This window comes from Streptopelia decaocto (genome assembly GCF_964273445.1).
Source record: "Streptopelia decaocto genome assembly, chromosome: 1".
In the NCBI taxonomy this organism is placed as follows: domain Eukaryota; kingdom Metazoa; phylum Chordata; class Aves; order Columbiformes; family Columbidae; genus Streptopelia; species Streptopelia decaocto.
Window position 1 is genome coordinate 121,683,327 of NC_138663.1, and position 15,485 is coordinate 121,698,811.

The 15,485-nt window shown below is 43.9% G+C and overlaps 1 protein-coding gene across 1 annotated transcript; it reads right to left on the minus strand.

The window, feature by feature from the left end:
• Positions 1-587: 587 nt before the first annotated feature.
• On the minus strand, positions 588-13,887 carry IFNGR2 (interferon gamma receptor 2). Its single transcript, XM_082043659.1, has 7 exons — positions 13,647-13,887; positions 9,212-9,338; positions 8,601-8,776; positions 6,487-6,635; positions 4,933-5,086; positions 3,604-3,758; positions 588-1,754 (listed from the first exon to the last, which is right to left on the minus strand). The coding sequence occupies exons 1-7, from the start codon at positions 13,732-13,734 to the stop codon at positions 1,581-1,583; spliced, it is 1,023 nt and encodes a 340-aa protein (XP_081899785.1). The 5' UTR covers positions 13,735-13,887; the 3' UTR covers positions 588-1,580.
• Positions 13,888-15,485: the final 1,598 nt, after the last annotated feature.

Below are 15,485 nucleotides of genomic sequence, written 5' to 3' on the forward strand. Positions count from 1 at the left end.
GGCCAAGGTGGATTTTAGGTAACGCATTGGCTTACTACAGTTGGCAGTTGTGAAGATAAACCTCGAGTTACTCCTACTAAAAGGTTTATAACTTTGGCCTATTTGTGTACCTGTAAGAAATGCATAGTAACTACTCTCTGTAACAGAAGTTGAGGGTAGGGCTTTCTCACCCAGTTGTATGCTGCATTGCTAAATGATCACAGGAGATGTTTTATTGCCCTCTTATTGATGTCCTGTTATGCATTTAGCTTGTTCCTTTAGAGAGCATGTGGTTCCTCATTTGTTAACAGCACAATATATAAAAAGAATGTGGGTGAACCTAAAGCAAGTATGATGTAGCTGACATGAAAATTCTTACCAGACTTGAAGTATGACTAAGTCTTCTGATAACTACATTGTTTTGGCATGTTGCCTAATTACAAGTGTCCTATGAGGAAATAATCTCATGAAGTTTTGGAAAAAACGTTACAGATTTTTCATGCTAGTCTTGATCTTTCCTGGAAGGGGGGGAACAGCATTACCTCAGGTAACCCACAGTTCTGACAGTGACCAGGTTCATTCATTTCCTAAGTAACTTGAACAAGTCATTTGCAAATAAACAAGCATATTTATTTATTTTTTTAATAACAAAATATATCAAACCCAGGAAAAAGTCAAACAAATAAAAGCCATTTTTTCTACTGCAGAAGTGGTTCACTGTTCTCTGTGCCACCTTTTGCCCCCCCCCACCCCCAAGGATTGTGATGTGAGGCTTAACTTACAGTCTTCTGCTTTCAGGGACACAAACCACAACTCTTGGTCAACTTTTTATTTGCAGGACTAATCTGACAGTCAGCATGAGATTTTTTAGTGTCTGATAATTACTGATACATGTTATATAAATTCTCAGCAAAATTATTTTAAAGTTTGTTTTGCTGGGAAGAACAACTGTCTCACTGCAGGAGCAGATTAATGCTTCTCATGACTGTGTTAGGAGGCAAGATATTAGGAGGCCTTTCTTGGAGCAGTTCTTTGCACAGATTCACATGGAGGACAATGAAGAACTACAAAAGTTATTTTTAGACTGCTGTTTTTATCTGAAATGGCACATACTTAAAATAATTCAGAAAAGCATACTGGGGTGGAGATAATGCACATAGAGTACTAACACAGACTTCACAAATAAGGCAACAAACCGAAAGCCACCATAAAAGAAATTCATGATGCAATTATTCAGTCACTGAAAAATTACAGGTTGTACTACATTGTAGCATAAAGTGCCATTATTTCTCAAAGCTTTATTTCAATTCGGGGTGGGAAATAAAATGATGTTAATATAACCATCTGTCTTTCTTTAGGCAATTTAGTGTTCATTTCCTTTTCATGTTCCACCTTTTAAGTCTCTTCAGCAGAACACAGTTGCTGTTGTAGCAGAACAAAGGCTCAGGGTCCACGCTATTCTCAAGAAGCACCCTCTCATTCAGGATTTGTCAGGGGCCACTTTTTGTCCAGACCTCTTTGTCTGTCCTGCCAGTAGCCACCCAGAACTGCTCACTTTGCTCTGCAAACACTCGGTACAGGCACTCGCACTAGGGTGCTGCTTAAGTTATTTCACTGTCACTGGAGATGCTGCGTGAACGAGCTTGACCATCTGAACTGCTGCCACAGGCTTGGCTTCCTTCTCCGTGAGATATAACAGATAAGGAATCTTGGGGATCGTCCTCAGGATGATTGTCCAACCCTTCTAAAGCAGGCATGCTCGGGTCCCTCAAATACTGGAGAAAGCCAGAAACAACAGTTTAGATATCCACAAAACAAATGTATTAGAAATGACAGAGACATAGCAGGTACCACCACCTATAGGCAAGTTGATTTAGACCAGAATTCATAGTGAGAGCTACTAAATATATTAACATATTCTATTCTAAATTTCTTTGAAACTACATTGAACAAGGAAGAAGTGAAGAAGTGAAAACCATTTTATTTCTGTGGGAAAAAAAAAAAATCAGTCATGTAAACCATCCAACATGTATTTCCTATTTTTTTAAAAATTCTGGCTACTATTCTTTTCCTATAAGTTCAAGCAAATTCCTACAAGTTAAGAAAAAAAACACAGCAGAAAACATTTCTTTATTACACCAACTGCAGGAATCCAGCAACCGACAGCTTGTCTAAAGCGCTGGTGGAACAAACGAGATACAAGATCGTGCTTTGTTCAGTGTCAGATCTGTATCTTGTTGACAGAAAACTCTAATGGCATTCTTCTCTTGTAGTTACCTTTTGCTTTGACTTCCCCTATGCCCTGTGTTGATCCAAAATTAAGTCATCAGCATTACAATGAATGCATAATCAAAGAAAGGAACACTAGAAAGAAAGCGTAGGCCAGAGAAAATGCTTTCTGTTCCACCTGCCACCCCTGCGTAGTCTCCTTATGACTAAGATGATCTTGTGTTTCACAGGGAATTGGAGCCACCTACCATTTCATGTACTGAACCAAACCAAAAATTCTGCATATTTACTGATCTTCCTTTGTTTCTTATCAGTGTTTTGCCTAAAACCGGCTCACTATTGTTCAAGAGTATCTACTTTTGCTGCATATTTTCCAGATTAATACAATTACTCCTGAACACATGACAAGAGACTCTATTCTTGCAAGTCCTTTGCATGAAATGCTGGACTATTTTAGTACGCTGTACAAGGATTTTTTTTCCTGCATGCCAGATGCTTTGCTGGATATGTGATACAGCTGTCTCCACTGAGCCTCCATGAAATGACAGCTGAGGTACGATGAAAAGTTCATTCACTCATACTGCCATAAAAATTTGGAAAACCAGCTCCACAATCACGGAACTGCCATAGTACAACAGACTGACATGCAAATACATACAAAAAGATACACCTCAAAGAACCACAAACAAATGAAAAGCTTTTAAAAATATGGATTGTATGCTGAAGAAGAACTTTTAAATCAAGAACTTTGCTTAGAAGACTACTTCCTGTTTAAATACAAAAAAGAGGAAGATGAACAGGACTGAAACAACGTCATTTAGTACAAATATGTGTGAGCTGCAAGGAGAAAAAAGTCCCAGGATAACTTTTTCATCTGAGTATTGCTAAATCTACAGGAATAAACAGAAAAAGCCCAAGAACATTCCCCTAGGTAGTCCTTAGTCTTCAAGTCAATCCTTGCTCTTAGAATGATCAGTGTTGTCTCTTCCATGCGCCATATATTGCATATATTTCTAATCAGAGACTTAGGTCTCAAGTAGATGTTGTACAGCACACAAAAGCTTTTTGCTTCAAGTGAGCAACTGTTTCAGGCCCGATGACTTAGAGAAGCAAAGAAAGCGGTGGGCAAGGGGTAATCAAGGAACAGAGAACATTACTTCAGTTTCCCAGCAGGATTATAACACCATTTGTATCTTAATGCAGAGGAAAAAATACTTCAGTTGAGTAAAAGAGGAATAAAGCGGGAGATCATATATGAGAAAACTAAGCTTACACTAAGTCAACAATTATTTTTATCTGTTATGCAACAACTAGCTTCTTTCATATTCACTCCAACATCATCACTGTCTTTTAGGGGAGGAGAGGGGGGGAAAAACCAAAAATGTCTACACATACCTCTTCAAAGTGTGATGGGATTTCTAAAGGTGGCTGAATACAATATTTAATTGCTTTGCGGTGTCTCCACAGATGAAACAAACCAACTGTTGCCAGAGTTACAAAAAGTAACACCAAAATTAATATTAGTATAAGATGTCCAATTTTCGTTGCCTCTGAAAAAGAAAAAAGAAAAAACATCAAAAAAACCAACCCACTATATACATACAGGAGGTTCGCATTTAAACATCATCAAACGTAAACCAATATACAGCAAGCTGAAATTTACTATACTTGGTAATCAAAGGATAATTTCCAAGGCTACGATCACAGCTCTACTACGGAGGAACCCTAAACAGAACAACACCTGCGTTGCGTTCAGAACAACACCTGCGTTTTGCGATTCCACATGAAAGTCACCAGCTCGCAGGAGCATTTTCCCCTCCCCGTGCAGCCTAAGCCAAGCTCCTACTGGACATGCCAGCAGAGAAAACGTGGAGCTGAAGGAATCCCTGCGGTGGTCAGAGGGCAGGCCAGAAATGCAATCTGTCTGTCCTTCCACCCTCAAGTTGTCAGCAAGGGGCATTAATGTAGCAGCTTCTCTTTCAGAACAGGCACCTCCTTCCAGCAAAGGGAGCAGCACAGACTCTGACATCCCAGGCTCAGGGGCCTGCGATCAAGTGCAGGGGGGACTGGACTAGATGATCTTTTGAGGTCCCTTCCAATCCCAAACATACTGTGATACTGTGAACTATAGGTCAATGCTACCCCAGGGTTCAGCTCCTGCAGGGTCTCAGAAACTGCACAAGCAGGTGTCATCTACACGTCTTGCAGTGTGCTCAAAGCGTGCCTGTGTGTCGGTGATCGCACCGAGAGACTCAAGAGAGGGACAAACTCTTATCTTGCACATGGCCTCTCCTCCCCTCGCCCTCTCTTATCTCATACAAAAACATGGAGCTCAAAATGTCAGAGACGGAAGCAGGTCGAAGACGAGCTGTGGGAGCTGAGGGAGAGGATTTCCAAGAGTAACACCATCTCCTTCATCGATGACTTCCTCTAAAGATCAAGTATTTGCATTTATTTTCTTTGCATGTTTCTAGATAGTAATACCCATAGCAGTATTTATGAAGGAAAAAGACGAGAGGAACAGTACAACACAGACCCTCAGTTACTGACTGAAAAAATCCTTATTATTTTGCCATTAATGACAATTGCGAACTACTATCAGTGGTGCTCTCTTGGTACTCCTGACAAATACAGGTACATAAGTGACCACTTACACAACGATCCAAGACTTGCATTCTACACTCATTCCACTATATACAAAAAATAACAAAATTCAATTTATACCACTGACTGTAGTTCTGTAACACTCTGGGACACTTGGCAGTCCAAGTAACTGGAGATCCGGATATACCTTCAATACTACTTGAATTCTAAAACAATAAAGCGTCAATTCCTTCAGATTTTCAATTTTGAATAGTGTATTGCTCAGCTTTATCTCCTGTTTAAAAGACAAAAAAATATAATTGTTAGTGAAATAAACAGACCTGTCCCCAACACAAATCCCCTCCCCATGTTTAAGTTCCTCATACAAAAAGCACAGATTCTATTTTTCATAATTCAGCTTTTCCAAACAAGAGAAGCAGCGAAACATATTCCACCTTCCCTACTTGAATGCATTTGAAATGTCATTATTTTTAAAAGAAACAAAGCCTGCGTGTTTAAAACCATCTATAAGGGCACAAACAGCAGAGGCATGAAAACTGATGCAAGGTCTCATTTTGTCCACAATACGCTGCTGGACACTTTGAGGCAGCGTCTGTACCAGCTCAGGCAGTGAGCACTATATAGGAAGGAGGAGGGAAAACCAGCCATAACCAGTGTCCCCACCATCGGGGGAGACCGAGGGACGTGTCATTCAGTAAAGAGCTTCCACCATCTCGGGTCCTTCTACTGAAGAGCAAAACAGCTGACGGGCAGTGCAAAACCTCCACGTGGCCACCACAGTCTGTTGGGAATTCTTGACCTGTAAAGGGGGCTCTAGGATAAGGCCCTCAGTGAAGCCAACAGAAGCACACAAGAGTGACTTCTTGGCTGAATCTCAAGCATGAACGTGTTTTATGTGTGTCAGAAAAGTACACTTTAGTGCAACAGAGGAAGGAAATGGAGACGTTTCAGATTTAGGAAGGTCTTTGAAACACACTTTTTTTTTTTTTAAATATATTTTTTTTCTGCTTCTGTTTTTTAAGCATTTGACTTTAGAACGACGTTCTTTTGAATCGTCTTCCCGTTTGTTTTTTGTTTTGTTTTGTTTCTAATGTAACTTAATCCCTCCCCTACAACGCTGGTCAGTCAAGAGCATAATTACCAGGGCCCCAGAGAGCAGCATAAGCACACAATCAAGATGGACACCTCTAAGTCTCCATTTGAACAGGGCCAGCTCATCCCAGCTGCGTCCGGCATGTTTGTAATAACTCTGCCTTTCTCTGCCATAGGAACAGGCGACATCCGCCCAGCGCAGCCTGTTACTGAAGCTGCCGACACAGGAAAGGAGGAAAGATATTTCCAGAATTTTCAAATTGCCTAGACAAACTTCAGAATCTAAACACCATTTTAAAGCTTCTTTTGACACTTTGTGGATTCTCTCCCTTGATCTGCAATGTGATTTAACCATTTCACACAGAGCAATAAGAGATGTTTTTGAAAGTTTCGTAATACATGCAATACTTCTGCCAAGACCAAATTAACTTTTTTTCGAAGACAACAAATGGTGACCTTCACTGCTAGAGAAAAAGTTACATTCGTTTTCTTCCTCCATTTCTGCTGTTTTGCCAAGAGACACTGACTCATATCTCTCAGTCACAAAGGCATTATGAATGAAATAATCAGAGAAAATCTTACTCTTTTAATAGTACTTGTCGCATTCTCCCAGTAAGACACATAATACTCAGGAAAGTAACCCGCTTCAGGTACAAAAGGAGGCGTCACTCTAACGAGAAGCGAGTCAGAGCTTTCAGTCACACTGTTCACTTTAGGGGGACCTATAGTAGCTGAAAATAAACACAGAAAGAGCAGTGAACCTCCAGGATGCAGAGCAGCCCACCATGCTGTCTCCAGCTTTACTTAGATACTCTCAGCAAACATGCTAAATGTCAACAGCTTTTTCCCAAGAAAGGGAACACAACATTTTCACACCTACTTAACACATTTAAGATTACAAATCTGAGGAAGAAGACCTGAAATCATAAGAGAAATTAGCTAATTTAAAAAAAAAAAAAAAGTTTCCTGTTAACTTTCCCTGGAAATGTGGTAAATATTCACTGGAATGTATCTGAATTTATCTGCAGTTTCTGCAGTTCATGGTGGATTGGATGGATACAATTTTTTTTTTTCTTCAGATAGCCTGCTACATATTCCATGTTCTTTAAAAACACAATGTTTGAGTCAACAGATTAGAAAAGGAATAACTAGTTTCCCCCTTCTTGCTTTGATGTCTCCATCTGTCTTGCTGGGTAAAGATGATGACTTCCTTTTGTGAAATACTATGAGGTCTAAATAATGAAAAATATTATAGAAAGTACTGTCAGTCCTAATACAAAAGACTTGTGTGATGACAGGTCATTAGTCCCTCACCCATTGCATGTCTACTTCTTTCACCAGTTAAGCTTACCAGCATTTGTAAAGCACTCCAGGATCTCAAAAAACCCACTCATGCAAATATTAGAATAGTTAACAGATGCTTGCATACTAAAGAGGGGTAACTATTAATGGTAAGAATAAATCCTTGCATGCTTATTGTACCTCAAGAAAAAACAGCAGAACCTGCTCTGTCCACTGCTACTTTAGAGACAATTGATCCCTACGATCTTTACATTGGCAGAGAAATCTCAGTTTCTTTCTACTTCCTGCTGCTGTACAACTGCAAATGCCTTGTTGTGCGTCCTGGCAAATTCCCGAAGCTCCCCTCTTGAGTGGGACTGATCCAAACATTAAAGGAAAAGAACAACCCGACAGAGTAGCCCATGGTCTTGGTGTCTAGGAACTGACCTCGAGGGCAGTCACTCAGGAACGATCACATGATGTTCCTCTTGCTTTCCCAAGGAACAGACACACAAACATCTCTTCCACACCAAGCGTCTCCTTTCTCTTGTATTCCTAGTGAAGTCTCTGTCCTGAAAGCCCAGTGCTTTCCTAACCCTCAAAGGATCCTACTCCCCAACAATCCTGCATCACAAGCTACACATACATCAGTCGTAACCTTCAACTCAGGATTCAGGTAATTCCTCATCCCCACACTCTTTACCACTATAGAAAATTCAAGATTTAGAACTGAAGTCACCAAGAAAAATATATTCTTTGCAGCATGGACCACCACTGCTCCTCACAAGGTTTTGGAAAGCTTGAATTAAAGAGTTAATAAACCAAATTTTCTGCTTTATTAGAGGCATTCTTAAACTCAACATTTACTTTCTTCTAATATTGACCCAAATCACAGCAAGGCAAAGAGCAGATCTTATGAGGAAAAACAATATGCTGTTCACACACTTAACAAGATTTAAACTGTGCCCTTGACCCTTCTACACTGTAGTCAGGGCAGTTTATATTTATTAGAAGAGGGATCTGTTCAACAGAAACAGGTAGTTCATACTCAGACTACCACAAATCATGGGGGTGTATGTGCGCATGTGTGGCAGTGCTAAGTGGGGAAATAAGAAAATGGAAAACTCTCTAACAAAATATATGTTGTAGTTCTTAAAAGGTTTAACCACCCAAGGAAACTCCTCTGTTTCTCTTTCAATACCTGTTTAAAGAGCATACACTACAGAGGAACTAAGCAGTATCAAATTCCTAGTGACACACCAAGGCCTTGCAGTCTGTCTTAATGAAACATCTACACATCTCTCACTTGGCTTTTGTACACAATAGAGCCAAAAAGGCCTATAACAGACAACAAACACCCTTGTCAAAGAAATGTCCATCGAGAGAGAGACGCTGACATCATGAACAGCACTTACTGTTTCTCTCTGCCACAAACGGATCTGTTTCCACCCAGTCGGAAGTCGCTTGCCCCAACTCAGCCCTCACGCGCAAAACAACCGTCCATCTGTACTTCCTTGGTGACCAGGGGAAGCTGCATTCAGTCTGGGCGATACGCGTGCAGTTCATCTCATCCCACTTGTTTAAGAACCCTCTGCAACGCAAAACACAGGGCAAATAAAGCATCAGCACGTCAGTGCAACCACCTAAAACACAATCCTTCCCGCTCTCACATTTTTTTTAACCAAAAAATGTGCTGCAAAACTACTACTTTGATGGGAGTTTATTCCAAAGCCCTTTCAGCACTTGCATCTCCTCAGTATCTGGGAGAAATTAAAATTAGCGAGAGAGGTTGCTAAAAATAAAATTATACAGGAAACAATGCAACATTTCTGGGTGCTCTTCAGATATCTGATCTTCTCTCAGTTTGGTGGATATATCACAGGCTACAAGATTGTCAGTCTTCAGAAGCTGCTTTTGGATGTACATCTGTAACAGACAACTCATTCTTTCATCTCCATGCTTTTTTTTTTTTTTTAACTGGATTAGAACAAAATCAGTTTGGTTGTTTTTAGAACTATGAACTTACGTTTTAAAATGGACTGTATATAACACCAAGCCTGTATCCACTTCAACAGGAGACCACCTCAGCAAACTATGAAAGTTATAGGAATAAACCATCACATTCTTCGGTGCCGGTAAACGGGGAGAAGATTCTAAAATGATAATAAGAATAAAGATAATTATATTGACACATTCAGGTACACAGTAACTAACTTTTGGTCTCCAAATTCCATCACCATATATTACTTTTTCACTGCTTTGCAGGCAAAACCATTCAACCTCCTCATTCCTTTTCTAAGTGCATTACTAGTGGTACATTTAAGTCCCTGCTAACCACAAAGCACTGAACTGCAACTTACCGCTTTTATTTATTCCATACAGAACATAACACTGAAAGCAGAGAATCCAGCAGGAATCAATAAACCCCACCCAGCTCCCCCATGAAGCCATAAATTAAGTTCCACAGCCACTTGTCAATACAAAGCTCATCTATTTCCAACCGTCTGCATCTCATACATCTCATATTTTACTGCATTAACAACTCAGCACACCTTTTCCCATACCACCTGCCTCCTGCTAACTTGTTTGAAAATGCTGAGGTCACTTCACTGAAATTTTCCAGACAACAGTTTAAAAAAAAAAGCACCTTCTCATACTTAAACATTAACAAACACATACTAGCGCACCCTTCCACTTGTTGCAAGCCTGAAGTTTTGTCAGCTTTGAAACCAATTTCACAATGTGAAAAAGGGTAGAAACCTCTGTTGGAGGCGTGCCTTCTGCTAGTAGGAACACATCCATCCAAATTTGGTGACGTTACAAACTCCTGGAGGTGAACAAAGACTGCAAGCAGTTTTGGGCGGCTTGTCAGGAGGCAAGCAACATGGAAGAGGAGAGCAAAGGGTTGTGTCTCTGTAACAGTAGAGGAGAACCACCACTTCCCTGCTGGCTCACGCAGCGGGGAGGAGGAAGCCGCCTATGGGGACTGGAGCACTGCCAAGGGTCAGATAGCGAGCTGGGGACAGAGAGGGAGAAAAAACAAGTGGGGGTAGGGAGGGCAGCTGAGCAAAAGGCAGAGAGAAAATCAGATGAGAAGTGGGGGAGCAGCTGGTGGGAGATGTCAGCTGGCAAACAAAACAGCAGGCTAGAGAACCAAAAACCACTGAAAAACAAGGAGACCAGTGGCGAGGAATTGTCAAAAGAATGAGACTAAGACTACCACAAGTAGGCTGAAGCGAAAACAACGGGAAAACGCACTTACCGAATGCCTTTAAAACCAGAAAGGCTTCCCACTTTTAACCCCAGCACTGCAGTCGCTCAGGCGGGAAGGGCCCTCGGGAGCCCCCCAGTCCAGCCCCTCACCCCAGGCAGGCCCAGCTCTGGCATCAGACCAGGCTGCTCAGGGCTTTCTCCAGGCAGGCCCAGAAGCCCCAAGGATGGAGCCTGCACAACCTTGCTGGGAAATGGCTGCACTGTCTGCCAGTCCTGAGAGGGCAAAAGGTTTTCCTTCTACACTTCTTGGTCTTTGTGGTGACCCCCTTACACCATTGAACATACTGGGTCAACAGGCCCCAAGCTCAAAGACAGCCCTGACATGACATGATATCCCGAGTGATAAGATTCTCTTTTTTTTTTAATTCTTAAAACAATAGTCTCCCAAGATACAGTTTGTTTATTTTTACATAATTAAGATCAGAAGATCAAACACTTAAGCTAAATTCTGACCCCAACTTTCTCTGGGAATATGAGGATAATGTTGAAAAAGTTTTTTTCTTTTTGATTTCTATATCCGATTTTGTTACACAGCACCTGACAGCACACTGATGCTGACAGTGCTCTTTCAGGACAGGCTCTTAACATCCTTCACATACAGGAAAGAGACAACACATCTTCATAAAGTTCCATTAAACCCTAAGTCCAAAATACAAAATAACTAGTTAAGCTCTCAAAGTAGCTACATTACTAGTTTGTTAGCCTCCACTTCTGAGTAGTGCTCCTAAGTAAACACACATTTCCTCAGGCTACAGATGGATCACTCTGCACTGCAAACCTGTTTGAGATTCCTTACAGTTACAAATGATGCCTAAACTATTAATCTCTCCAATATCTTAAAGACCACCAAGTAACCTTTTCTTCATTCAAGAAGAGTTTTCACTTTCCAGTCACACGTATTCTGTCATGCACTCTCACTATTGGTCTGGCACGTGGCAACATATCTCACACCATCAGTAATCTGTGTACTCAGATGTTGGATACAAACTATTTTACAAAATAAAGAAGTCGGAATGAAACACAAGCACCACCATTTTTTTTTCTCCTCTCCCTCTTAAAAAAAATAAAAAAGAAAAAGCAAAAGCAATGAAGGATGAAAGCAGCTCATTCATCTCCTCAATCAAGACTGCACACGGATTATTTTGGTTTATATTAGCATTCAGAAACATCATTTCCCCTTCCAGTTCAAAAACACTGGAAAAAAAAAATCTATGGCTCTACAGTTGAGCATCAAAGTGCTGTGCATCACCAGGCACTTACTACTGTTCTGAGGAACTGTTTCCATTGCACACCAAAAGAACACCTTTGTATTTTGGTAAGATACCTCAGCTTGACAAGGGAGGTTACTTAAATTTATGAAATCACACACTGAACTCTGTAACAATAGTTAGTTTGTATGACCCAAAGTAACAAAATGTGCACTTCAGAAAAAAGCACCTACACAAACAACTGTCCTAGAAAAACCCAAACTGCCTCAGACAGTGAAAAGGCAGAAACACCCTGTACTTTCTCCCTCTCTGGAAGGTGGTGTCGCTGAACCAGTTCTTTTCAAGCATCTGTCAATCGGACACTCTCAGATTGTTTTTTCCTGGTGCAGAGACTTCCTGAGTCTTCAAGCCACAAGTCAAAGCTTTCACACAGCAGAGTGTGAAGCCGCAAGTTACAGCGAGTGAAAGCAGCTCAGCCTGGCCTAGCCATTGGTTCCGCAGCCTCTGTTACTGTGTGGTTTCTGATCCCCTCCCCTGCATCAGCCTGAGAACACATCATTTTGCCAAATGGCAAAAAAGAAGTTTGGGGGGGGGGGGCTGGCATTAGATGGACTTTTGCTGTTCTAGTGTACCAAAGGACTGCTGCTGATGGGATGGAACTGGGCAACACTGAACTGCAGCAGCTCCTCTGGCTCACTTCAACCCACCCACGGGCATTTGGACTCCTGATTCCAGCCACAGACTGCAGGCCTGGAATGGCAGCTGCCCCCAAAGAGCCAGAGAGCCCCATGGGGCTCACCAGTCACAGGCTGGCCTTGGTGAACACGAGGAAATGTGACGGTGGAGGTAGCGTGTGCCTGAGTAAGGGCCATGCAGACTGTGCCCAAGACATCACAGCAGCTCTTCCACACCTGCTGGGATTCATACTGAAGCCAGCATTATACTCATGTGCTAGAGCTCAGAGCCAACCTGAAGAGCCAACCTCTCCCATTATGGCAAGGTGTTTAGATTGAAGTCTAAACCCAATCCCACCTAAACCTAAAATTAAACAGAGAAGGCTCAAGGACATTTGATGAATGGGTGCCACATCACAAAGTACAGACATATCAGAAACTTATACTGTCTCAATCCCCCTCAAGGCAGAACCCATGAAAGTTTTATATGCTGCCTGACAGGCACAACTGGTTTGGGCTGCACTGCCCGGTGCCTGGCAGCTGGCTGCAGAACCAGCCTCGGCCCGGGATGCAGCTGGTGGCAGCCCAGATGACAGCAGATGTTTTGGGAGACACCACCCCGGGCTCTGCATGAGAATCACAGAATGTTAGGGACTGGAAGGGACCTCGACAGATCTAGTCCAATCTCCCTGCCGGAGATGAGGTTACACAGGAAGGCATCCAGGCGGGTTTTGAATGTCTCCAGGGAAGGAGACTCCACAACCCCCCTGCGCAGCCTGTTCCAGTGCTCTGTCACCCCCAATGAGAAGTTTCTTCTCAAATTTAAATGGAACCTCCTGTGTTCCAGTTTGTACCCACTACCCCTTGTCCTATCCTTGGTTGTCACCGAGAAGAGCCTGGCTCCATCCTCGTGACACTCACCCTTCATATATTTATAAACATTATATTAATACCTATTAACAAACATTTATGAGAAACCAGGACTTGTCCTCCGGGTGAAATCCGCCCCAGCCCCGCTCTCCCCGCTGCCACCCCCCGCCCGCAGCTGCGGCTCCGGCACCCGCCGGGGCTGCTCCCGGGAACGGGCCGAGCGGCGCAGCCACGCTGTCCCCCGCCAGCCCCCTCCCAGCCCGCGCCCCACAGGCTTCCGCTGCCTCCCGGGCCGGAAGCCGCCGGGGAAGCGGCGCGCAGGGAGGCGCAGGCCGGGCACAAGCCGCCGGGCACAAGCCGTCGGGCACAAACCGTCGGGCACAAGCCGCCGGGCACAAGCCTCCAGCCCCGCGCCGCCGGGCGCGACCGCACCCACCTGTGCCTGAGGCCCGGACTGAGCCGAGGAGGAGGAAGACGAGAAGGGAGAGAAGGACGAGGGAGAGGAGCGGCGCCCGACACGGCATGGCATGGCCCGGCTGGCAGCGCCCCGCCGCCCAGCCCCGCTCGCCGCAGAGGTTGCTCGCCGATCCCTGAGGAGCGGGGCCGGCGGCGGGCGAGCCTAGCGGGGCCGCGTCACACGGCAGCCCTACCCCCGCTGTGGCTGCCGGCGGGGAGCGGGGCGGCTGCCGCGTCCCGGCCCCGCCTGCGCCCCCGCCCCCGCCTACAGGGAGGCAGAGCCCGCCCGCGGCCCCGCCTGCAGCGCTGCCAGCGGTAACAGCGTTCAGCCGGGCGCACCGGGAGGCCCCGGGCGCGGCGGCCCCGCAGCCACCGGCGCTGCGGTGCGGCCGCGCTGGCAGGCGCGCAGGGCGGCGTGTGCGTTCATGGCGTGCGGTCGTTGTGGGAAAAATCCTGCCGCTGAGTGGTTAAAGCTGCCCGGCTTTCTCGAGCTGCATCTCAGCCCCACACCAACCCGTGGTTACGCCTGACCGCACACCTTCAGCTGATGCTATTGATGGCACAGTATTGCGATTAGAAAATCTGGAGGCGATGCTGGGGGGGGGGGGGGCGCATTCCTCCCAAATTATTACTGTTCTAATAGACCAATGATTTTTAAATAATTCACTAGGCAAGGCCTGTTGTTTTTAAGAGCTTCAATGCTGCTTTAGTTAAAAGCACTGTAGGAAACGATCATCTTGCCAATAGACTCAGTCAGGATCTCTCAGCAAAGCATATTTTATTAACGATTTTGTAAAACCGGGTGTCCTACCTAATGGTAAGCACACAGAGTAGGGCAAAAAGCCCCTGTTTATATCTCACCCCGAATCCCGGCCACAAATTCCCTCCCTTGTTCCCCACTGGCTGGTACTGCAGGGTTTACAGACGACCTGACACCTACTTCAGTTTGCATATCTCATTCATCTAATTTTAACAATGCCCTTCCCCTTATCGATTTAAAGTATGGATTCCCGGCTCTCTGGCTACCCTTCCCCCTAGCCTAGCTTTTTAAATACAGGAATCAGTTTGCATTCGGGATTAGTTTGAAGAGACTTTGTTTTACATTAAGGAGTCATAGTCTGATATCTCTCAGTCCTTCCCCCCTTGCTGGGGTCAGGCGCCAGATCTCCAGTTTGTAAAAACAAATCCCTCCTTCAATGGCCCCTTACAGCACCATAAAGCAGAGTATTTCATGTGTCTCCTGAACAAAGTAAAAATTCTCTCTCTTAATCACTCCAGAGAAAAAATGTGTTTTATTAGTGGAAGATTGGGCAGTCAGCAGAACTATGACTGGCAGGACTGCCAACACAGGAACCATACAGTTAGGGTACTTAAAACGTGTTTAATTAATATTAGTAAAGACGATATTTGGCTGCCTGAAGGCTTGCTGAGCAAAGTTCACACACTGCTATCAGATGTCAGCCAAAAGGAAAGCAGGCAAGTACAGCAAGAGTATCTTGCATTCAGAGCACTACATAAGGGCTGGGCAACTTTGGTTTCCAAGTAAGCTTGGATGAATCACTTTATTTTGCTGTAGATCTCTTCCTCAATCAAAAGAGAGATTCCTCCCTTTCTCCTGGATGGCCTGCTCTTATCACTCGCAAGCTTTCAGGGCAAAGATGTTCCTTTTGCGGGGAGGTACAGTAATAAAACGGGCCAGAATCTCAGTCAAAGTCTTAATGCTGACACAAATGATAATAGCTGGAAAGGGGTATAAACGAAGGAGGAAAAAAAAAAAAAAAAGCAAATGCTGAAAAGCCAGCTGGTTGATTGGTTAGTT